Here is a 21,189-nt window from a genome sequence, read left to right on the forward strand (position 1 = left end):
CCTTGATGCCCCCATCCCCATCCCTGTGCTGCCCCCCGCCCCACGGTGCCCCCAGCCCCACGGTGCCCCCAGCCCCACAGTGCCCCCAGCCCCGCTCACTCCCCCAGGCCTGAGCAGAGCTGCTCCGGGGAGGGGGCGCAGGGCAGACAGACAGCCGGGCGCGGGGGGGTCCCTGCTTCTCCGTTTATTACCAAGCAGCCTTCGTTTAAAAAAACAAACACAAACAGACAGACAGACAGACAGAGGTGACCCGGCGGGGCGGGGGGGGGGCCGCCCGCCGATTATTCGTTTGGTTCCTGACACCAGAGAGGTTCAAGTAGCCGAAAATTTCAAGTTCACCATAAGGCACTTTAAAGCCACGACGGGAGCTGAGCCCCCCCGTCCCCATCACCCCTCCCGGCACCCCATGGCAAGGGACAGACGCGCGGGGGCCGGGCAGCGCTGGCGGGCAGCAGCGGAGGGGCCGGGGGGGGGAATATATTACATCATCTTTTTAAATATAGATAAACTCTTATTTTTAGGCAAATAGTGCCGGTCCCCTGCTCCCCCGGGAGGGCTGCGCCCTGGGGGGGGGCATGTGCAAAGGGCAGAGGGGTGACCGCTGGGGCCCGGCCACCCCGGGGAGGGGGGTCCCACAGGGCCGGGGTGGTTTTTGGGGGGTGGGGGGGTCGGGTGGGGGCCGGGGCTGCCCCGCACCCGGGTGGGCTCACCCGAATAGTGCAACCAAGAGAAAGCAGCCGGGAGTGCAGGGGCGAGGGGGCTCGCCGGGGAGGGGCTGCTCGGGACGGGGCGGGGCGGGGGAGGACAAGCTATATACAGCGCGGGGCGGCGGCCCCCGCCCCCGCCAACCGGGGTGAGCGCGGGGCGGGGCCGCCAGGGGGCGCCCTGGCGGCCCCGCCCCGCGCTCTCCCGGTTGGGGGCGGGGGGCTCGGTCTGTGGGCGCCCCCGCCCGGTCCCGGCCCCGCTGGGGGGGGGGGGGGGGGGGCGGGCATCCACGGGGGGGTTTGAGGGGGGACACACCCCGGTCCCGCATCCCCCCCCCGCCCCCCCGCCGGGGCTCTGCCACCCGGGCACGGCGGGGGGGGGCCCCGGGCACGGCGGGGGGCGGTGGGGACCCCCCCACCCCATTGTGCAAATCGGCCAGGGGGGAGTTTCCCCCTTTGCATAACTGGGAACAAACCGTGACGGGAAAAACGAGAACAGAAACCCCAGCAGGCACGGCACGGCTCGGCTCGCCACGGCACGGCACGGCACCTGCCGTCGCAGAGGCCCTACGCCGTCTCCACCGGCACAGCGCCGTCCGGCTGCGGCCCTTCCTCGCCCTCCGGCTCCTCTTCCTCCTCCTCGGGCCGTCCCGGACCCCAATAGCGGGCGATGGAGAGGCGCAGCCCCTCCAGCCGCCCGTTGGAGAGGTCGAGGCCAGGGGTACCGGCGGGCGGCGGGGGCGGCTCGTCGCGGCGGCGGCGGCGGGTCCGAACCTCCAGGCAGTTCTGGCCCTTGAGGTGCCGCTGGAGGTGGTCGTCCTTGGCAAAGGCCTTGTGGCAGAGGTAGCACTCGTAGGGCCGGGCGCCCGTGTGCAGGTGCATGTGGTTCTTCAGGTCGTAGCTGTGCAGGAAGCGGGCGCTGCAGTGCTGGCAGGAGTAGGGCCGCTCGCCCGTATGCTTGCGCATGTGGATCTTCAGCTTGTCGTTCCTGGAGGGGGGGGACGACAGGCAGATGTCGGCGCGGGGCGGCCGGCATCCCCGGGGAAGCAGCCACCTGGCCGCGGCAAGCAGGGGGACGGTGCCGGCAGCCCCGCGGCAGGGATGTGTGGCAGGGATGCTCCGCAGGGCGCGGGGGTCCGGGTGCTCTGGCGGGGCGGGGGACCACGTCCCAGCTGCCTGGCTGGGGCGCACGGGGACCGCTACGGCACCGGCGGCAGTGGGAAACGGGTTGTGGCACAGCAGGGATGCAGCCAGGTGCCAGCAGGGGAGGTGTGGCAGGGGACGCTGCCGGCTACCCTGGGTGACAGGCAGGAAGGGTCGATCCGGCAGCACTCACGGGGTGCAGAAGACCCCCACGGACCGGCGCTGCACCGTGCCAGGGATGCGGGCAGGCACCGGCAGGGCTGGCAGGGGAGGTGCCACGGGGGATGCCGTCGGGTACCCGTCAGGCAGGGAGGGTCCATCCGGCAGCACTCACCGTGTGAAGCGGACCCCGCAGACCTGGCAGGCGAAGGGCTTCTCGCCCGTGTGCGTGCGCATGTGGCGGGGCAGCTTGCCGGCGCCGTGGATGACCTTGTGGCAGACGGGGCACTCCTGGGGCATCTGCGAGCGACGCTTGCGCACCAGCTTGTCGGGTGTATCCAGCCCGGGCGCCAGCGACTCGTGGTGCAGCGAGCTCAGGTACGCCATCAGGTCGGGGTCAATGGCATCCTCGTCGGAGGCGGCCTCCTCAGGGGACAGGGGGGGCTGGTAGGGGAAGGGGAAGGGGTGCGGGGGCAGCTCCTCCTCCTCGGGCAGCTCGAAGCTCTCGTAGGGCAGGGGCAGCCCCTCGGGCAGGGGGGGCGAGGGCGGCTGGGGGGGCGGCCTGCCGCAGCCCTCGGCCTCGGCGGGCGGCTCCTCGGCGTGGTTGTTGAGCCGGGCACCGCGGGCTTGCAGGAACTTGCGGGTCTTCTTGCTGCGGCGGGCAGCGGGGCGGGGGGGCGGGGGGGCGGGCGTCTCGCCCTCGGGGAGGGCGGCGAAAGCCTCCAGGTAGCGGCGGGCACGCTCGCAGTCGCCGTCGTCGGGACCGGGCGCCTCCATCCCGCTGCCCTGCAAGATCTCCACGCAGGCGGCGATCACGCAGGGGATCTCCAGCAGCCGGGCGGCACGCAGCACCTCGCCCATGTTGGCGCTGCTGATGGTGAGCGTGGCCGTGTAGGCGAATTCCAGCAGCGCGCCCAGCGCCTCCGGCCCCACGAAGTCCAGCTCGCAGACCTCCTGCCCCGGCCCCGGCCCCGCAAAGAGCTTCTTGAAGTAGCGGCTGGAGGCGGCCAGGACGGCGCGGTGGGTGCGGTACTCCAGCCCCTGCGTCTTGATGGTGACGTCGCAGAGCAGCCCCAGCTGCCGCTGCTCATTCAGGCAGCTCAGCAGCTCGCTGCTGTGCTCGGGGAAGGGGATGCCGATGAGGTCGTCCTCCGGGCTGGCCATTGTCCTCACCTGCGGGAAGGACGGGACGCTCGCCGACCGGCACGGGAACCAGCCGAAAGACGGCACTCGGAGGAAACGCCGTGGCTGAAGCATCGGCTCTGCCACGAAGCCGGGGCGCGAGGAAACCTCCATCGCGCGGGGCTCGGTGGCAGCGGCCCCAGGGACCGGGGTTTCGGTGGGACACCGAACCGGGGCAGGTCGGGGGGCCCGGGGGCTGCCCTCACCCCCCCCCCCACGCCATGCCGAGGTTGGCGGGCGGCAGGCCCCCCACCGCAGCCCCCCGCGCTTCCTCTGCCGCCAGCACCCGGCCGCCCGCGCCGCCCCCCGTGCCACCACAGCAAAGGGGGAAATCTCAGCGCGGCGCCTTTGAACGGTGCCGAGGCACGGCGCTTCCTGCGCCAGCCCACCCACCCCCCGGCCCCCCGGCACGGCCGGGCGCAGCCGCCGGCTCCCGGCAGCCCCATCCTGGGAACGCGGGCCTCGCCGACGGCGGGTGCGGGTGGGCGGGTGAGTGCTGGGAAGAGGGCCCCGAGGGCCGGGGGCCGCCCCGCGGAGCCCAGCCGGGCTGGGAAACGGGGGCCACACTTCCTGCCACCGCAGATTAGGATCAGCACCCGCGCCGCCGGTTCCTGCCCCCGCTCCCGGTGGGGGCCCGGCCCCCTCCCTCCCCCTTTGCCCCAGCCCGGGGCCGCTCCTCGCCCAGCCAAGCCCTGCCTGCGCGAGCCGGGCCTTTCCCACGCTGCAGCTGGCAGGGCTTGGCCTCCGCCGTAAACCCAGCACTGCCGGCACCGGCACTCGGGGTCCCCGCGGTGCTGCACTGGGGACCCGCGTGTCCCCACGGAGCCGGCACGGGCGGGCGATGGAGCCTATGGAAGAGGGGGCCCCGCTGCCCTCCTGGCACGCAGGCAGGTTACGGGCAGCAGCGCCGGTGCCCATCCATGCCCTCCATGGGTAATGCCCTCCTGGCTGTCCGGTGCTGCTGGGTGACACCAGGGCTGCTGGGTGACACTGGGGCGGGAGGTCCGTCCAGTGGCTGCAGCCCTGCCCGCACCCTGGGGAAGGCAGAGGTGGGCACGCAGCACCGCCATATCCAGGCTTTCGGTGCTGCCAGAGCTGTGCCGTGCCACACTGAGCCGAGCCAAGCCGTGGCGGATGGTAGCATGTGGCACTGGACATCGCCGAGCCGCACCAGACCACGCTGAGCTGCGCCAGGCCCATCCGAACTGAACCCCGCCACGCCACGCCGGCCCGTGCCAAGCCACACTGTGCCGTCGGCGGGTGCGGGGGACGTGCCCCCTCTTGCCCGTGGAGGGGCGGCGCGGCCGGCGGCCCCCGGCGCAGGAGCCCATCCCCGCGCCGGCCGCTCCCTGCGCTTGGGCGGCCGCCAGCTGGGGCTGCCTCGGCAGGCGGCTGGGAACGGCCCCGGAGCAACCGGCTGCGGAGCCGCCCCAGCCGCTGCCGAGCAGGCCCGACCGGCAGGGCAGGCGGCAGCCGCCCCTGAAACTGGGAGCCGGGCAGTGCCGACCGCCTGGGATGCTGGCGCCGGCGTCGAGCACCCATGGCCGCCCCTCCGCCCCTTGCCAGGAGCCCGTCCTGCCACTGGCTGGGGTCCTCGCTGCCCGCTGGGGCGGGGGCGAGCGGATTAGGGGCGATTAAGCCATCAGGGGCCCGGGAGCCAACAGGCAGCGACAGCCCCCGGTTGGATTAGGCGGGATTAGCAGCGGGGGCTGGATTAGGGGAGGCGAGCGCCCTGCGCCGCGGCTCGGGGGAGGGATGACAGGGACGCGGTGCCCACCGAGGGCACCCCGGAGCCCCGCGGACCCCCAGGGCTGTCACAGGCGGCGGTCCCGGGATGGGGTGCGTGCCACCCAGATCCTCCATTGCTGCCTCCCCTGGCCAAATCCCGATGGCAGCGGGACGAAACCCCTGTCCCCGGGTCCCCGTGGCACCCCCAGCCCCATGAGACACCCGGGCACGGGGCGCTCGCAGGGCTCTTCCTGCCTGCAGGGCCGGGGCTGGCACCCACCGGCACGTGCCCACGTGGGGGCTCCCGCACCGGGGGGTGCCCAGGCCCAGCGCAGCAGCCGAGGCCCCAGCCATGCCCCGGCGGGTGGCGGGGTGCTCCGAGGAACAGGCACGGCCACGGGCCTCGCCGGGCCACGGTACAGGCAGGAGCAGTCTCAGCGCTGCCGGTGCCACGAAGCTCACCGGCGGAGGCACGGCTCAGCCCGGCGAGGGAGCCGGGACCCCCGTGAGCGGCTGCAGGGCCGGATGCCTGCGGACGAGGGCGCGGGGCTGGGGCAGGGCGGGGGCGAGGCGGCGGCAGGAGGGGGATTTTCCATCACACCAAACCACCCGTTACGGCTTCTTCCCCGACACCCCCCGCCCCCCCGCGCATCCTCCCCGCTGGAGCGAAGTCACATGCTGAGCGGGTGCTGCCTTCGAGGAGATCGCAGCGGCGATAAGGAAACAGGGGGGACGAGGTGTGAGGGTGCCGGAGCCACCCCTGGCGTTCCCTGGACAGCACCGGAGACGATGGCGTGGGGGGCACGGGCCGGGGAGGGGGCCAGCGGCGATGCCCGCACCCCGGCCGTGATACAGCTTTCTCGGTTACGTCAATGCCTGCGGCCAGGCCCGTTTCAGCTGCGGCAGCCGCACGGGGCCGGGGAAAGGGGGGGTCGCTCCCCACACTGAGCTGGCTCCCATGCCGGGGCAGGCGGCAGCGGGAACAATGCCTGCCCGGGTCACCCTGACATCCTGCCACCGGCCCACGCCGCCTGGCACAACCACGGCAAGCCCCCATTCACCTGCCAGCCCCACCCCACCGTGGGGGTCCTGCCGCCCCGGCACAGCCACGCGCAGCAGGGTTGGGGTCCGGCCCCGCAGCACCCACCCTGTGCGGGGACTGGCTGCGTCCCGTGCCACCAAGGCGGGATGGCACCGTGCACGCAGGCACAGTGCCAGCCTGTGCTGGGCACCGACCCCAGCCTGGGGACGGTAGGAGACATGGGGTGGGAGAAGGTGCCCGGGGGGTCCCCCCACCTGCTTCCCCATGGGAAAGGGGGGCAGGGGTCCCAGGGAGCGCGGCCCCCCACCCCGGGCTGCTGCCGAGTGCCGCTGCTTTCGGTCACAAACGCTGCGGAGGGACTTCACAGCCGCACTGGGAAGGATGAGTCACCCAGGAAGGGGAGCGCGGCACCAGCCACCGACCCGGCCCCTGGCCCCTGGCCCCACCGGGGCCCCTCACCCTTTGGGAGCTGGAAGGGGACCCAGGTGTCCGGGCCGTACATCCCCCCCCCCACCCAGCGCCCTGCCCGCAGCCAGCGGGGAGCAGCGGTGGCCCCGGCGCCTGCCGCCGCGATGCGGTGGAGTGGCATGGCTGGGGGTGGGGGGCTGTGCAGCCCCTCTGCCCACCCGGCGGGGAAGGCAGCGGGCCGGGGGCCGGCCAGGCCGGTGGCCCTGAAGCAGGCACGTGCTGGAGGCGTGCCGGGGGTCCCGGTGCTGGAGGGGAGGCGGCTGGGGGAAGCGGTCCCACTCTTTGAAAGAAGAAAACAGCGAGCAGAGACGAAAGGAAATGGTTTGAACAGTGAAGAGGATAAACAGACCCCCCCGCCCCACGGCGCTGGGGAGCGAGCCCCACGGCACCACCCCGGTCCCCGCTGCCGTCCGGCTCCTCGCGCCCGCGGTGCCACCCGGAGAGCTCCCGCTCCCCAGGCACCTCCAGTGCCTCGCGGGCACGGCCGTGTGCCGTGGCCAAGGCACGGCAGCCATCAGCACCGGGGAAGGGGCTCCAAGCACCGCAGCCCAGGTCTGCCACCGCGCCCAGCCGGCGCTGCCCAGCGCAGCTCCCGGGGCCCGGTGCCAGCCTGGCACGATAGCCAGGCTGGAGGCTGGGCACCGCAGCCCTGCCGCCGTGGAGTAGGCGGCTGCAGGACCGGTGGCGTCCGCAGCACCAACCCCGGCACCTGCCGTGGCGACAAGCAACCGCCGGCCCAACCGAGCCCCCGCGCCGGCCCCCTGCCCGCCGGCCTCATGCTGGCACCACGGCCCCCTCCCACTGCCAAAACCCTCCCCGGCACCTGGGCCAGGCAGAGGCACGTCCGGCTGCCTGGCATCGCTGCCGCAGGGTGCGGGCCCCGCTCTGCCAGGCCGCGGTGACCCGGACCTCGCTGCCCGTCCCTTCCTGTCCCATCCCGTCCCATCCCACCAGCAGCGAGGGCGGTGCAGGGCTCGGGCAACGCCAGCATCCCAGCAGCCTCCCGCTCGGTGCCAGAGCAGCCGTGCCCAGCCCGCCCCGCACCCGGCGGTACCACACCGGGTTCCTGCTGCCACCACGCCGGGTCCCCGCCGCCCTGGCACCTTCTCTGCCGCGACAACTGGTGGTGGTGGGGTGGGCGCGCGGCTCACCTGGTGCGTGTCCCGGCGTGGCTCGGCGCTGTGCCGCAGCCGGGTCGGCGGCCCGCGAGCGGCAGGGAGGGGAAGGCAGGGTGCTGTGTGAACTTGGCCCTGCTCCCCGCTGCACTTGAGCGCAGGATCCCACCTCAAAAGGAGTCGACGCCCACACCCCGGGTCACGCACCTCCCAGCCCCGCTTCCCAGAACACACACGGCATTAACCCTTCGTGGCCGGCGCCGTGCCGTGGGGCGCCAACCCGGAACCGGGCAGGGGGCATCCCCTGGCCCCCTCCCGTGGGAGGAAATTCCCAGCACCGGCAGGATGGGCGCCCCGTGCCGCGGGCATCCCCTCCCCGCTGCCAGCATCGCCTCCCCGCCGCCCGCCCTGGCCCCCTGTGCCGAGGCGTCGGACGGGCCCTCACCCTCCCGCCGCCCCGGGGCAGGGCGCTGGGTGCTGGGTGCTCGCCGCTGGCCGCGGCCGGCCCCGGCCGAGCCGGGAGGGCGCCTGCGCTTGGCGGGAGTGGGCCTGCCACCGCAGGGCTGGGCTCGGTGCAGCGTGCCGTGGCCTGCCTGGCTGGCCCCGGAGCCGCCCCCCAGCCCTGCAGATGCACGTCCTGCTCTGCCCCCGAAGCGGGTCCCCAGGGTCCCACGGGGGACGGCGGGATGCCGTGACCCAGGGAGAGGGCTCGGGGACAGCCCCCGCCGAACCGCGTCGCCTGGTCGCCTCCACTCCCCGGGCAGGGACACCTGCAGGGCACGGCCCCCCCGGCCCCCCACAGCCCCCTGGGGCCGGCTGCAGGTTCACGCAATCCCCCCCGTAATTACACCCTCTGCATCCCCAGCTAAACAGCAATTAATTAGCAGCCCGGGGAGCGCTCCCCACACCCCACCACCAGCACCCAGCACCCGCCCCGGCCGCCCACACCAGCCCGGCCAGGGCCGTGCCAGGGCACCGCGGCGGGGCTGCCCCGTCGGGCTCCGGGCAGCCGTGCCGGTGCTGCCAGCAGCGCGAGGCCGGGCAGAAAGGGGAAGAGCCCTGTGCCAGCGCGGCCGCGCAGCCGGGCAGGGAGGGGGCCTCCGGCCCCAGCAACGTTCACGGAAAGAGCCGAGTTGTGCAAGAGCCCGACCACACGGGCGGGCAGCGGGGCCGGCGGGCGGGCAGAGGGGCAGCAGCCATGCCGGCATCTCGCCTGTGCGGGCCAGCGCGCCCCGGCGTGGCGTCCCACCTCCCCCATCACCGGGGACCACGTGCCGGGCAGAGGCCGGCCATGCCGCCACGGGTCAGCCCGATGCCCGGAGTGCGGGCAGCACACGGCCGGGAGGCAACGGCGGTGCAGGCACTCTTGCCCGCCACGCTGCCGTGATGCTCCGGGCTGGCCGGCCGCCCCGGCGGGGGGCACGGCCCCAGGCCAGCGTCCCTGGGAGGGAGGGAGGGACACGGCACCTGCCTGCCAACCCTCTGCCTGCCCTTTGCTCCCCATAAAGGAGGGGAACGGCGCCAGCCCCCCTGGCCCAGGTGTGCCAGGTGCTAAGGGCGGGAGATAAGGTGGGCGAGGCGGGCAGGGAGGGGCACGGCATGGGCACGCAGCCCTGACTCAGGGTTCCCGCTGGTGGCCAGGCCCCGCTGGGGTGAGTCACCACGTCCCCCCCACCCTGGGGGTGTCGCAACTGCCCACGCGCCCGCACCGGCCGCAAACTGCTGCTCGCCACGGCCGGGGGGCACCAAGGGTGCCCACCCAGGGGGGACCGGGCCGTGGAGGTGCTGGCCTTTAGGGAGGATGGGCTGACCTTCATCCATCCTCCTCCACGCTCCGCCCTCACCTTGGCCAGTGGCACCCTGACCAGCGTCACCAGTGATGGGACACGGCCCCGTCCTGCATGCAGCCGGGACGGGCTCCGGCAGCATCCCGGCTCCCGCACGGCACCAGCCCCTCTCCCACTGGCAGGACGGGCATCCCAGCCACGGGCGTCCCCATCTCCCGCACCACGTCCCGACACGGGGGGCCCTGACCTGCCAGGGCAGGGGGTCCCACGGCCACCTGCTTGCCCATGGGTGACCAGAACAGATGTGGCTGAGGGCGTGTGGCCTCTGTGGGTCACCCCCGGGCTCCCCGCCGCGAGCGCTGCCGTCCCCAGTGCTGGGGAGAGGCCACGCGAGGCCGGACACGGGCTGTCCCCAGCTGCTCCCTGCCAGGGCAGCCCGGGGAGCGAGGCCACACGCAGGCAGGAGCAGGCAGAGGGAGGGAAGGAAGGAAGGAAGTAGGGAAGGAAGGGGTTGCCGAAATGGAGTTCAGGGAGGGGGGGAACAGGAAGGAAATGGTCAACAGCAAACCCCATATTTGATCACCCCGCTGCGGGGTGAAACCCACCCACGGGTCCCCCAGCGGCTGGGGGAACGGGGCTGTGGTCAGGGTGGGCGGCGCTCGGAGGGGCTCCGAGCCTGGACGGTGCCCAGGCCACCCCTGCCAGCACCGAGAGGGGCACGGTGGAGCCGGGCATCCCGCTGCATCCGGCTTGCATGGCCCAGCCTTGCCCAGGACCCTGCTGGGATGAAGCAAGACCCAGCTGCCCGCGGGCACCCCGGCAGCCCAGTCCCGGTCCCGGGGGTGCCGGTGGCAGCAGGATGAGGCTCTGCCAGCCCTCAGCCTGGGACAGGCAGGCTTGCCCACGGCTGGTCCCGCTTGCTGGCCCCAGGGTGAGCCGGCTCCGGTGCCACTTGCCCCACAGCACGCAGTCACGGGAGCCCCTTGGAGGGCAGCCAGACCCCCGGGTCCCACCGTGCCGCGTGGCCCCAGGGGCTCCCCAGGCTGGCGGCATCTCCTCCCCCCGCGGGGGGTCCCTGTCCTCACAGCACCCCAGGGACTGAGCACCGGCAGCCGGAGCTGGCGCAGGACAGGCCCCGATGCTCCACCCTGGCACCGGGGCGGTGCTGGTCCCGGTGGGGTCACCCAGCAAGGACAGTGCCAGCCCACGGCCCCCCCTCCACACCCCCCGAAATAGCCCGGCTTCCGCCCCCACGGCAGCTGCCTGCTGCCAGCTCCCCGCTGCCCACGGCTGATCCCGGGGGAAGGAGGGAGGGGGCAGGCGGCTCTAATCCCCCCCGAGCCCACGTAGCGCTGCCAGCGGGGACGTGCCTGCCGCGGCCTCCCCGACTCACGCAGCACCGCGAGCGAGACCCCAGCCAGACCTGTGCCGCGGGGAGGGCAACAGCCCCGGCCCCACAGCCCCACGGTGGAGCGGAGTTGGGGGCAGCCGGCCGTGGACTTGTACGACACGCAGGGCTGTCCCCGATCCGACCCCAGCCCTGAGCCCCACCGGGATGTCCCCGCCGTGCCGGCTGGCTCGGCACAGCCCCAGTTGGACGGGAATCCCCTTCCCCTCCCCTCCTCGGCCCCGCTGCGAGCCAGAAGTAAAGCATCCTCCTGCCCACCCTCGCCGCATCCCCCTGCCCACCCTCGCCGCATCCCCCTGCCCCGTGTCCCTGGGGATACCCGCAGGAGGGGAACTGAAGCAAAATTGCCGGGGCGCTGCCGTGCCCGCCGCGTGCCAGCCAGCCCGGCTGCGCTCCCCAGCCCGCTGGCACCCAGGGCAGGCAGCGTCTGGCACCCACACTGCCTGGGACCCAGCGCCCGGCAGAAGGACCCCGTACTCACCGCCCCCTCCAGCCGCTGCCCATGGAGCCCGGGGACATGGCGGGGACAGCCGGGGCAGAGCAGAGCATGCAGCGCAGCCGAGGCTGCCGGGAGAGGCCAGCGCTCGCCTGACCTACTTCTCCTTCCTCATCACCTGCTTTCATTTTCCCTCGCCACGGCTCAGTCCCCCCGCCCGCCCACAGCCCCGCCGAGTCACACCACCGGCTCCGGGGGCACGGGACGCCTGGGCCCCACGGCTCCCGCTGCACCGGCGCACACACAAACTGGCCACCGATCCCTGGACACGGAGCGTGGCCGGGCACCGGGCGTGCTGAAGGTCACCGGCCACGGCACCGGGCACGGCCACCTCCCCCGCTGCCTGCGCGGCCACCCAAGCGTCACCTCCCTGGCACGAAGCGAGTTTGACGGGTCTCAGCCCAGCCCCTCGCCGGGTCCTCCAGCCGCCCTGGGGCTTGCTGGGGTGTGGACATGCAGCTCCCGGGGCATGTCGGGGACGCCAGCGCTGCCGTGGGGAGCCGGGCGGGCGCCAACCCCCCAGACGGGGCGGCTTCCCCCGCCGGCACCCGCGGTGGGGTTACCATGGAAAGGCGGCGGCGGCAGCGCAGGGGGAGCACGGGCTCCCGGGGGCTCCCGCCAGCAGCCCGCGCGCTGCCAGGAGAGATTTCTCCGTGGTTTCATCATCCGCCGCCCGCCCCGAAGGAGAAGTTCCTGCTCGGCGCGCGGGGCAGCGGCCACCCCTCGAGGGCCGGGGCATGGGGGCCACACTGGCCCCGCACCCCCCGCTGCGCCCACTGCGTGCCCCCCCCGCGCTCAGGCCCGTCACACTCGTGCCACGTGTGCACCGAGGGTGCACGGCACCAGCTGGCAGAGCGACGCTGCCACGGCCTCAGGCTCAGCACCGCGGCTCTGCCAGCAAGGGGGGGCCAGCCAGCCTGTGCCAGGGCGGGCGGCCTCAGAGGGTCCCCAGGACCCACCACGGACATCCCCCCCACCTGCTGGTCACCTCCCCATGCCTGGGCCCAGGGGCTTCACCCCCGACTGCACCCCCGACCCAAGCAAGGGCACCCCCAGGCCCAGCCAGCCCCCAGCCCGGCCCTGCTGCCCCACACCCTCCCCTGCCCCACAGCTTCCCCTTCTCCACGCACCCACTTCAAGTTCCTGAGCCCAACCCCTCCCTCCGCACCCGGCACCGGCATCACCACCGCGGCCTCGAGTCGCTGGCAGCTGCCACACGCCTCTGCCAGCGCTGGGGGACCCCAGCCCGCTCCTCGTGAGCCCGCAGCCCAGCCAGCCCGGCTGCGGCTGGGGAAACCGAGGCACACCGAGACTCACCCCACGCCAAACCCGGCACCGCGTCCCCTCGCCTGGCGAAAGCAGACCCAGGTCAAGGGCGGCCGTGGCCCAAGACGGCAGCTCTCCTCCGGCGCGGGCCGTGGCGGGAGGGTAAATACCGCACCCCGCCCCGGGCAAACAGCCGGCTGGGGGCAGCCAGCCGGGGGGGGACAGGTACGGCAGGGCTGGGTGCGCGCGGGGCAGAGTCCACCGGTGCTCGGCGGGTGCTACCTAGCCACCGGGCCAGTGGGCACCCCTGTGCGGACCGTCACCAGCGGCAAGCAGCGAGGCACCCGCTGCCGCTGCCAGCGTGCCAGGCCCAGCAGGTCACCGGTATGGCACAGCGTGCCGGGACACGGGGACGCCCACCCTCCGTTCCCCACTCTACCAGTGCCGGCACAGCTGGGGGGTCCCGAGCTGCCTCCCCGCCGTGACGGTGCCGTCCGTGCCCCGCACACCCGGGGATACGGCCGAGCTGCTCGCCGGGCCGAGAAGGGCGGTGGGACGGCGGCAGCACCCCGTCACGCGTGGGGTGAGCCCACGGGGGACCCCAGCCGGATGGCAGCACCGCAACCGGACCCCGGCCGGAGGCTCGGCAGCCACTGCGGGAGGCGGCGGGGACCTGCCCGTGGCACCGGTTTCTCGCAGCCCCGTGCGGAGGGACCGGGAACAGCCCACGCGTGACCGCCACCCCACCCCACGGGCGACGTGTCCGCCGGCTCCAGCGCGGAGTGGCGGCAGGCGGGCACGGTCGGGGCGCGGAGCACCGCCCGCTCCCGGCGCACGGTCCCCGTGCGCCGGGAGCGGGCGGTGCTCCGCGCCCCGACCGTGCCCGCCCGCCGCCGGTACCCGGTAGCATCCCGGCTCCACGCGACTCACCGCAAACCGGGCTGCAAAAGCGGTCGCCGCACCGGTACCGTCACCGGTCGGTCGGTACCTCCGTGCAGACCCCGTCGGTGGGTCCGTCCGCTCCCACCCGCCGCCACCGCCGCTCACCTGCGCGCCCCGCCCGAGCTACGGGCCGGTCCCGGGGCCCCGGCCCCGCCTCCGCCTTCACCTGCCGCCGCCGCGCCCCGCCCGCCCCCCGCCACCGCCGCCGCCGCCGGGGCTCCAGGAAGCGCCCGCCCCCCCCCCGCTCATTGGGCAGCGCGCCGGCGGTCCGGCCTCCTATTGGCGGGGGGGGCCGCCCATCAGCCCCGCCACAGCCCCCCCCGCCACGGGAGGGCGGGGCCATGCAGGCCCCCCGGGACCGGGGTGCGGGGGGGCGGGAGGGGGAGAAGAGCTGAGTCAGAGGCGCGGGACGGCGGCGATTAACGGGGCCGCGCTGCGACCGATCCCAGGGATAGGGAGGGGGGGAGCCCGGTACGGCCCCGCCGGCGCCTCGCCCGGTGCCAGGCGCCGAGCGCGCCCCGCCCGCTGCGGCCGCCGAGCCCCGAGGCCGGCCCGCCCCGCTCCGCTCCGCCCCGCGGGCACGGCGGGGCGGGGGAACCGGGCACGGGAGGTGGGGTGGGGGATGGAGAACCGGGCACCGGGAGACCGGGCACCGAAGCGGGTGAATGGAGAACCGGGCAGGGGGGGGCGGATGGAGAGCCGGGCACGGAGAACGGGGAACCGGGGGGGACGGGGGACGGAGGGACGGAGAGCCGGGCGCCGAGGAGCCGGGGCTGCGGAGGGGCGCGGCGCGGAGGGGCAGCCCCCGCTCCCGGCGGCGCTGGGGCAGGGCGCGGCGGCGGCGGCCCCCCCGGAGCGGCCCCTCCGCAGGTGCCTGGGCGGGGACCCCGCGCAACCTGTTTGGCCGCCGCCGGCCCCCGGGAGGCAGCGGCGGCCCGGCCCGGCCCGGCGCTCACCTCGCCTCACCCCGGCCCCCCCGGCTCCTGACTCAGAGCCCGGCCGCTGCCCGGCGCTGGCGGAAAGTGTGAGCCGCCGCCGCCGCCGCCGCCGCCGCGGGCTGCCAAGGCAAACACCGCCCCGCGCAGACGTTATGTCAGCCGGGCGGGCGGGCCGCGCCGGGGGGCACCGCTCCAGCGCCGGGGCCGCCCCCCCCCTCCGCCCGCCGGGCCCCGGTACCGGGCACCTGCCGCCGCGCCTCGCCCAACCCGCCCGCTCCCTCCCCGGGCCCCGGAACGCCGCTTCCCCCATCTCCCTCCGTCCGTCCGTCCGTCCGTCCGTCCACCTGCCTCCCCCCCCCACCCCGGGCCGCACCTCCACCTCCATCACCTCCCCTCGCACACCGTCCGTCCGTCCGTCCGTGCACCTGCATCGCCTCCCTCCCTCCGTCCGTCTGTCCGGCCGCCTCCCGCCCTTCCCCTGCCCGGCCACGCCGCGGGGACCGACCCGCCGGGCGCGGGGCTCCCGCGGGGGCGGCGGCGGCGGGGGGGGGGGGGGAATCCACAGAAAATCCCCTCCGCGCCGCTGCCGCCGATACCCGCGCCCGGCCCCGCCGCCCACCGGCCCGAAACCGGCCTCCCACGGCCCCGCCGCTCCCCGCGGAGCCCCCGCCCGCCCCCACGGGCCGACGCTATCCGTGGCCGCTGTGCTATGTCGGTGCCGGTGCCGGAGCCCTCGGTGCCCGCGGCTGCGCTCCCGGTGCCGCCCGCCCGCCCGCTCCCCCGGGGGCGGCCCCGACGGCGCGGCCCGCACTCACCTCCTGCCCGCGGGGACGCGGCGGGGCCGGGGCCGGGCGGGGGCCGCGGAGCCGCCAGGCCCGTCTCAGCCGGGCCGGCGGCGTGGCAGGAAGGACCGGGCGGTCATCGCGGCCCGGCCGCGCCCGCCTGCAGAGGGCACTGCCGGTCCCCGGAGCCGAGCCCCGCGGGCGACGAGCGCGCCGTCCCCGCGCGGTACCGACGCGCATGGGGACACGGGGGGGTGGGGGGGGGAGGGGGTCTTTGGTGCCGGTAGCACCGTTTATTGGGGTTACAAAGACCAGACGCAGCCCGGGCACCCCGGGACCTCCAAGGCTGCGCTCGCCCGGGGGGGCCCCACGCTGCCCCGGCGGCTGGAGGGGCCTGGGGGTCCCCCGTCCCGGGCACCCACCGCGGGAGACCCTGCACCGGCCCCAGCGCCCGTCCGGGGCCGGCCCCGAGCTCCGCTCCTGCTCGGCACCTCTGTCCCCGCTGCGCTGACCTGGGCCGGCACCCGCGCCAGGGTGCTCACCCGTCCCTGCACCCATCCCAGGGGTGCTCACCTGTCCCTGCACCCACCCCAGGGGTGCTCACCTGTCCCTGCACCCATCCCAGCTGTGCTCACCTACTCCTGCATGCACCCCAGGGGTGCTCACCTGTCCCTGCACCCACCCCAGGGGTGCTCACCCGTCCCTGCACCCATCCCAGGGGTGCTCACCTGTCCCTGCACCCATCCCAGCTGTGCTCACCCGTCCCTGCACCCATCCTAGCTGTGTTCACCTACTCCTGCACGCACCCCAGGGGTGCTCACCTGTCCCTGCACCCATCCCAGCTGTGCTCACCTACTCCTGCATGCACCCCAGGGGTGCTGCTCACTTGCACCCACCCCAGCTGTGCTCACCTACCCCTGCACCCACCCCAGGGGTGCTCACCTACTCCTGCACCCATCCCAGCTGTGCTCACCCATCCCTCACGCTCGCTCCAGCTGTGCTCACCTGCCCCAGAACCTGCCACACGCTTGTCCAGCTGTTCTAACGCGCCCCACACCCATCCAGCTGTGCTCACCCGCCCCACACTCCAGCTGTGCTCACCTGCCCCACACCCCCCACTGTGCCAGCTCACTCCAGGTCCCCCCACGCCTGCCATGACCCCCTGGCCCACAGCCCTGCTCCACCGCTCTGGGGCTCTGCCCCACCTCCCTCCCCTCCTGCGGCCCCCGGCCTCCCCCAGACCTGCCCAGCTCCTGCGCACCCTGCCCTGCCCACCCTCCCCGGGCCTGGCCCCGGCTGCCTACGGTGCAGGGGGGGCTCCTGCATTGTGCGTTTCTTTTTTACAAAAATAAGATAAATTAAAATAAATTTAACCATTAAAATAAAAAAAAAAAAGAGAGAAAGAGATTAAATAGTGCCCTGCGTCAGCAAGAGACCCGTGGTTGGGGGCGGTGGGTGCCGGCAGGGCAGTGAGCCAGGCACGAGGGGCACTGGACCCCCACGGGGCTGGGGCAGAGGGCCCCAGCGAGGGTCTCCTGGGCCAGGACGGCTCTGCTGCAGCGCAGCCCTGGAAGGCTGGGGGGCAGCGGAAGGGCCCCCCGGCTCGTGCCCCCCTTGCACCCGCCTCAGGGGGCTCCCTGGCACCCCCCCGCCAGCCCCAGCCCCTCAGCACGGCCGGTTCAGCAGGACCTCCAGCCAGCACGGGCAGGAGGTGATGAACTGCCGCGAGTAGCAGGGCCCCCAGCCCTTGGCAAAGCTGATGCGGACGCTGTGGGGGTCGCAGGGGCCCTCCCCGGGGAGCCGCCGGCCCCCCACACCCCCTGCCCGCTCGTAGTCAAACACCTTTGCCGAGTAGCCAGGCAGCACCTTGAGGACGGTGAGCCCGCGGGCGCCGGGGGGCCCCAGGGTGGGCGAGCTGACAAAGATGGGGTGCTCGCTGCGGTTGTAAGCCCACACGCCGCCCGGCTCCCGGCTCAGCAGCAGCCCCCGGCCGATCTTGCCACGCGCCCGCCGGACGGCACGGCTGCGGTGGGCGGCCGGCAGCTGACCCAGGCAGAACCCGCTGCCCCGCGGCAGCTCGCAGAAGATGTTCACCGATGCCTCGTGCACAGCGTAGAGGCGGCCCACGCGTGTCCGGTGCTCCCAGTAAGCCAGTTTGCACCAGTAGCCATCCTTAACGGCGCTCTGTGAGAGGCTGGTGTCTGGTGGGGGAGAGCAGAGCCGTCACCGCCGGGCAGAGCCACCCACTGCCGCACGGGCACGGCCAAGCCGTGCAGCCAGAGGGGCCCAGGGGAGAGGTGATGGGGAGGGAGTGGGCACAGGGGGGCCCATGCCCCCCGGTTCACGCAGGGGCCGGCAGAGCAGACAGACGGACGGACGTGGCGCCCCGCAGATGTCCCAGCACAGGCTCCGGCGCGGGACATGAGTCACTGGAGCCGCTGCGTGCCGGCATGTAGGGCTGGGCTGTCCCCGGCCACCATCCCTGGGGACTGTGGTGAGGGGGGTCCCCAGGCGAGGGGAAGGTGGAGCCCCAGCAGCCAGCGGCCTGGTGGCCAGCAGCCAGGCTGGAGCCGCGGCTGTGTGCGTCAAGGCACATTGTGTGTGTCCCCGTGGGCAGCGCTTCCTCCGGCGGGGAGCCCGGCGCCGCCAAAAATAACAGGAGCCGCAGTGGGGGGGCTGGGCCCGGGCTGGTCCCCCGGCAGGAACCCCTCGCCCCGTGCCGAAGCCTTTACTCCCACCGCGGGTGGCTGCCGGCTCCGCTCCCCACTTTTTGGGCTCTGTGTCCTGCACCGCCGTACCCCGACCAGCAGCGGGGTGGGGGCAGAGCTGCCTGGGGGAGCGGGGCTGCAGGCGGCGGGGCCAGCCCTGCCCGACACCCCCCTGCCCGGCGGGACCCTCTTACCGCGCCAGTCCCCGCCGATGTAGCTGAACTCCAGGAGCTGGGTGCTGGGGTGCTGGGGCTCGTCCGGCCAGGAGGGACCACAGGATGCCTTCGAGTAGGGGGGTGGCGGGGTCTCTGGGGGGGGGGACCAGAAGGGGGTGAGGGGCTGGGACGCACATCCCGCCCCCTCAGAGCCCCCCAGAGCCCTGAGCTGGCCCCGAGGACCAGAGGTTGGAGGGTGGGCGGGCGAGGAGGGGCTCCGGCGGAGCCACCGGCACTCACCGGGCACAGCCAGGCGGCTGAAGTGGTGGGGGTTGCAGCAGAGCACGGCTGCGTCCCCGCAGCTCCCCCGGCCCCCGGCGCAGTAGCAGAGGGGCTTGAGCTCGTGGGGCTGGCGGAGGTCGGGCCAGCGGTAGAGGCGGCAGAGCAGGACCTGGGGGGGCAGCGCCTGCTTGGCCCCCCGTGGCTCCCCCCGCGGCACCCAGACGCAGCCGGAGTCCCAAGCACCCCGGCTCTCCACCGCCTGCACCAGCAGCTCCAGCTCCTCGTCCTTCAGCTTCTTGAAGAGGGCGTGCGCTGCCGGTTTGAGGGCACCGGGGCCGTCCTCGGGGCTGGCTGCCGCGCAGCGCTGCCGCCACAGCCGCCTCACCAGCCCGGCATGGCGTGAGCGGAACATGGGGCGGCGGTGGGGATGACCTGCGAGATGGGGACAGGCGTCACCCCCTGCGCCGGGAGAGCGCTGTGGCCACGGGGGTCCCTGGCGGGGACACGGCGCGCCCTCCCACGCTGACAGAGCCACGCTCCCCTTCCCTGCCGGGGCCGCGGCAAGGCCGCCCCGCCTGGGTTTGCCGCTGCCCGTGGCTGCCAGTCCCCCACGTCGGTGCCTGTCCCCGCAGACGTGCGAGGACGCAGCGCTGCTCCCAGGGGGACGGGCGTCCCCAAGGTCAGGTGGGGACGTGACCCCAAAACCAACCCCCTGCGCAGGGGAACCTGCCTGTGCCGAGACGGCAAGGGCAGGGGTCTGCGCACCCCTGCCTGCCGCTCCCACCCACCGCCCCCCAGGCGCAGGGCTGGCCACGGGGTCCCCGGGGAAGGGGGGGTCTCACTCACGGCGGGTGGCGGAGCTGAGTGCGAGGAGCCGGGGCTGCGCATGGGGCCACGCTCTCGGGGCGGCCGGCACCGCTCTGCCCACGGCGCGCCGCCGCCAGGACTTTTTCCTGTGCCGGGACAGACTCTCCCCTCCCCCGGACCTCCCTGTTTGGGGAATTCATTGATTCGCCCCGTCCCGGCCAGCCCCGGGGCCGAGCCACCGCCGGGGCCAGGACGCCGCGACGGCAGCGGGGCAGGCGCCAGACGCGTGGGCTCCGGTGGGCAGTGGTGCCCAGCGCCATGCTCCCGGGGGCTGCCGGAGCCAGCCTGGCTCCACGGGCACAGCCGGGAGCCCGGATGGCACCGCTGACCGCACCGGGGCACGGCCGCAGGGCAGGGTGTGGCCGCAGAGCGGCCCTGGGCCAGGGAGAGCCGTGGGGTGCAGCAGCAGGGCACCATCCTGGCAGCCCCCGTCCTTGTACCCACCATGCAGGGGGCGCAAGGACTACCTGAACCCCCCCACGGCATCCCAGGTGGGGGTCCCCGCCGCCCCCCAGCCCTCCCTGTGGCCAGGGCCCCCCACGGGTGCTGGGCGAGGGTGGGAGCCCGCTCCACAACAAAGCGGCTAATGTAAACGGGACCCTTATCCCGCGCCGGGCCACGCTTCCTGCTCCCGACTTCCCGCCGAGATAAGGGAGGCTGCGCTGGCGCCAGGCGCTGCCGCCAAGGCCGGAGCGCACGGAGCTTCCTCTGCGCCGGGGCCAGGGCTGCGGGCAGCCCCTGCACCGGGGCCAGGCACCGGCACTGAGCTGGCACAGGCAGGCTCAGCCTGCTGGGGCACCCACAGCCGTCCCCGCGGCAGGGCCCTGGTGCCCCACGCGTCCCGCCAGCCGTGACCTTTGCCGCAGCTCCGGCCAAACTGGGCCCTTTGGGGACGTTTTGCTCCGGCCGCTTCCCGCTGGCTCTCGGCAGCGCCGGTGCCGGCCAGGCGTGCAGGGCCGGGGCAGGAAACGGCCTGGAGCGGGGACAAGCGGAGACGCTCTTTAAACAAGGGGCTGAGTCACACGCAGGGATAAACCTGGCGGAGGGGCAGGCAGAGGCGCGGCCCCCCCACTCCTGCCCCTCGGCCTCAAGGGGCCTGGGGACCCTCGGGCCCAGGCAGAGGCGATGTGCAAGCTGGGGTGCCCGGGTCCTAGCCGGGGCGAGGGTGGGAAGGTTTGGGGGGAGATGCGTTCCCAGCGCCCTCCCCAACACACCCAGCCGGTCAGGCACTGTGCAGGTTTATTGGGGTCTCTGTGCTCGGGGCGGGGGCAGGGGCGCAGGCTGGAGGGGGGTCCCGGTACTGGGTGTCCATCAGCTCCATCAGCACGGGGCGACAAGCAGTCCTGGGGAAGGGAGAGAGGCACAGGGGGTGAGGACCCCCTTACCAGCACCCTGGCTGCACCCCATCACCCCCCAGGAGCACCACAGCTGAGCCCCCGTCACCCTGTCACCCCCCAAGCACCATCGCTGGGCCCCCCTCACCCCCCAGGAGCACCACGGTTGGGCTGCCGTCATCCCCCGAGCACCATGCCGAGCAGGCAGCCGAGGGCAGGGCACTCACCCATCGCGCAGGGGCAGGCAGGGGGTGCCGGGGGTCCTGCGGCGTTGAGGGGGGGGCCGTTCCCTAGTCCAGCAGCTCGCGGATGCACCAGCTGCAGAGCAGGAGGTAGACGCACTCCTGCAGCAGCCGCAGCAGCCAGGAGCCCAGGCGCAGCCCCAGGGAGGCCTCGGCGGGCGCCGGCAGCGCCACGGCCCGCGCCGCTCGCTTCGGAGCGCCCAGCGGACGGGCTGCTGCGGTCCAGAGGAGGCGCATGGCGGACGAAGGATCAGCGGGGTCTGAGGCGGGGAGGCAGCTGCGCTGACACGCAGGTCCCTGGCAAGTGCTGGAACCCGCTCCATTCTCTGCGCTTCAAAAGCCTCCACAATAGCGGGTGCAAGGACGGGGCACTGCCCAGGGACTCTTTTGTTCGGGCAGAGCCGGCCTCACCCCCCGTCCCGCTCCCGCCAGAGCCCCACG

At 74.3% G+C, this 21,189-nt stretch overlaps 2 protein-coding genes across 5 annotated transcripts; both read right to left on the bottom strand.

Moving 5' to 3' along the window:
* Window positions 1–972: 972 nt before the first annotated feature.
* On the bottom strand, window positions 973–15,321 carry ZBTB7B (zinc finger and BTB domain containing 7B). 4 transcript variants are annotated; one of them, XM_072847032.1, is made up of 3 exons: window positions 15,194–15,321; window positions 2,182–3,179; window positions 973–1,692 (listed from the first exon to the last, which is right to left on the bottom strand). In XM_072847032.1, the coding sequence occupies exons 2-3, from the start codon at window positions 3,168–3,170 to the stop codon at window positions 1,272–1,274; spliced, it is 1,410 nt and encodes a 469-aa protein (XP_072703133.1). In that variant the 5' UTR covers window positions 3,171–3,179; window positions 15,194–15,321; the 3' UTR covers window positions 973–1,271. The 4 variants fall into 4 exon arrangements, with proteins under 4 accessions (XP_072703133.1, XP_072703135.1, XP_072703134.1 ...); XM_072847034.1 differs by lacking the exon at window positions 15,194–15,321 and adding an exon at window positions 13,546–13,647; XM_072847033.1 differs by lacking the exon at window positions 15,194–15,321 and adding an exon at window positions 13,429–13,546.
* Window positions 15,322–16,395: 1,074 nt separating this feature from the next.
* Window positions 16,396–19,265, bottom strand: LOC140644327 (mothers against decapentaplegic homolog 6-like). Its single transcript, XM_072847053.1, has 4 exons — window positions 19,152–19,265; window positions 18,324–18,737; window positions 18,063–18,176; window positions 16,396–17,361 (listed from the first exon to the last, which is right to left on the bottom strand). The coding sequence occupies exons 2-4, from the start codon at window positions 18,715–18,717 to the stop codon at window positions 16,826–16,828; spliced, it is 1,044 nt and encodes a 347-aa protein (XP_072703154.1). The 5' UTR covers window positions 18,718–18,737; window positions 19,152–19,265; the 3' UTR covers window positions 16,396–16,825.
* Between the last annotated feature and the right edge of the window lie 1,924 nt (window positions 19,266–21,189).

This window comes from Ciconia boyciana, chromosome 26 (assembly GCF_034638445.1).
Source record: "Ciconia boyciana chromosome 26, ASM3463844v1, whole genome shotgun sequence".
NCBI classification, from domain to species: Eukaryota; Metazoa; Chordata; class Aves; order Ciconiiformes; family Ciconiidae; genus Ciconia; species Ciconia boyciana.

Bases quoted from the DNA above. Each gene is read 5' to 3' on its own strand.
- LOC140644327 (XM_072847053.1), bottom strand. From the start codon at position 18,717: ATGTTCCGCTCACGCCATGCCGGGCTGGTGAGGCGGCTGTGGCGGCAG. The intron at 18,177-18,323 runs GTGAGTGCCGGT...CCCCCCCCCCAG, and splicing joins CAGCCGCCTGGCTGTGCCCG to AGACCCCGCCACCCCCCTAC. The intron at 17,362-18,062 runs GTAAGAGGGTCC...CTCCCCCACCAG, and splicing joins CATCGGCGGGGACTGGCGCG to ACACCAGCCTCTCACAGAGC.
- ZBTB7B (XM_072847031.1), bottom strand. From the start codon at position 4,730: ATGGGTGCTCGACGCCGGCGCCAGCATCCCAGGCGGTCGGCACTGCCC. The intron at 1,693-2,181 runs GTGAGTGCTGCC...CCCCCCCTCCAG, and splicing joins TGCGGGGTCCGCTTCACACG to GAACGACAAGCTGAAGATCC.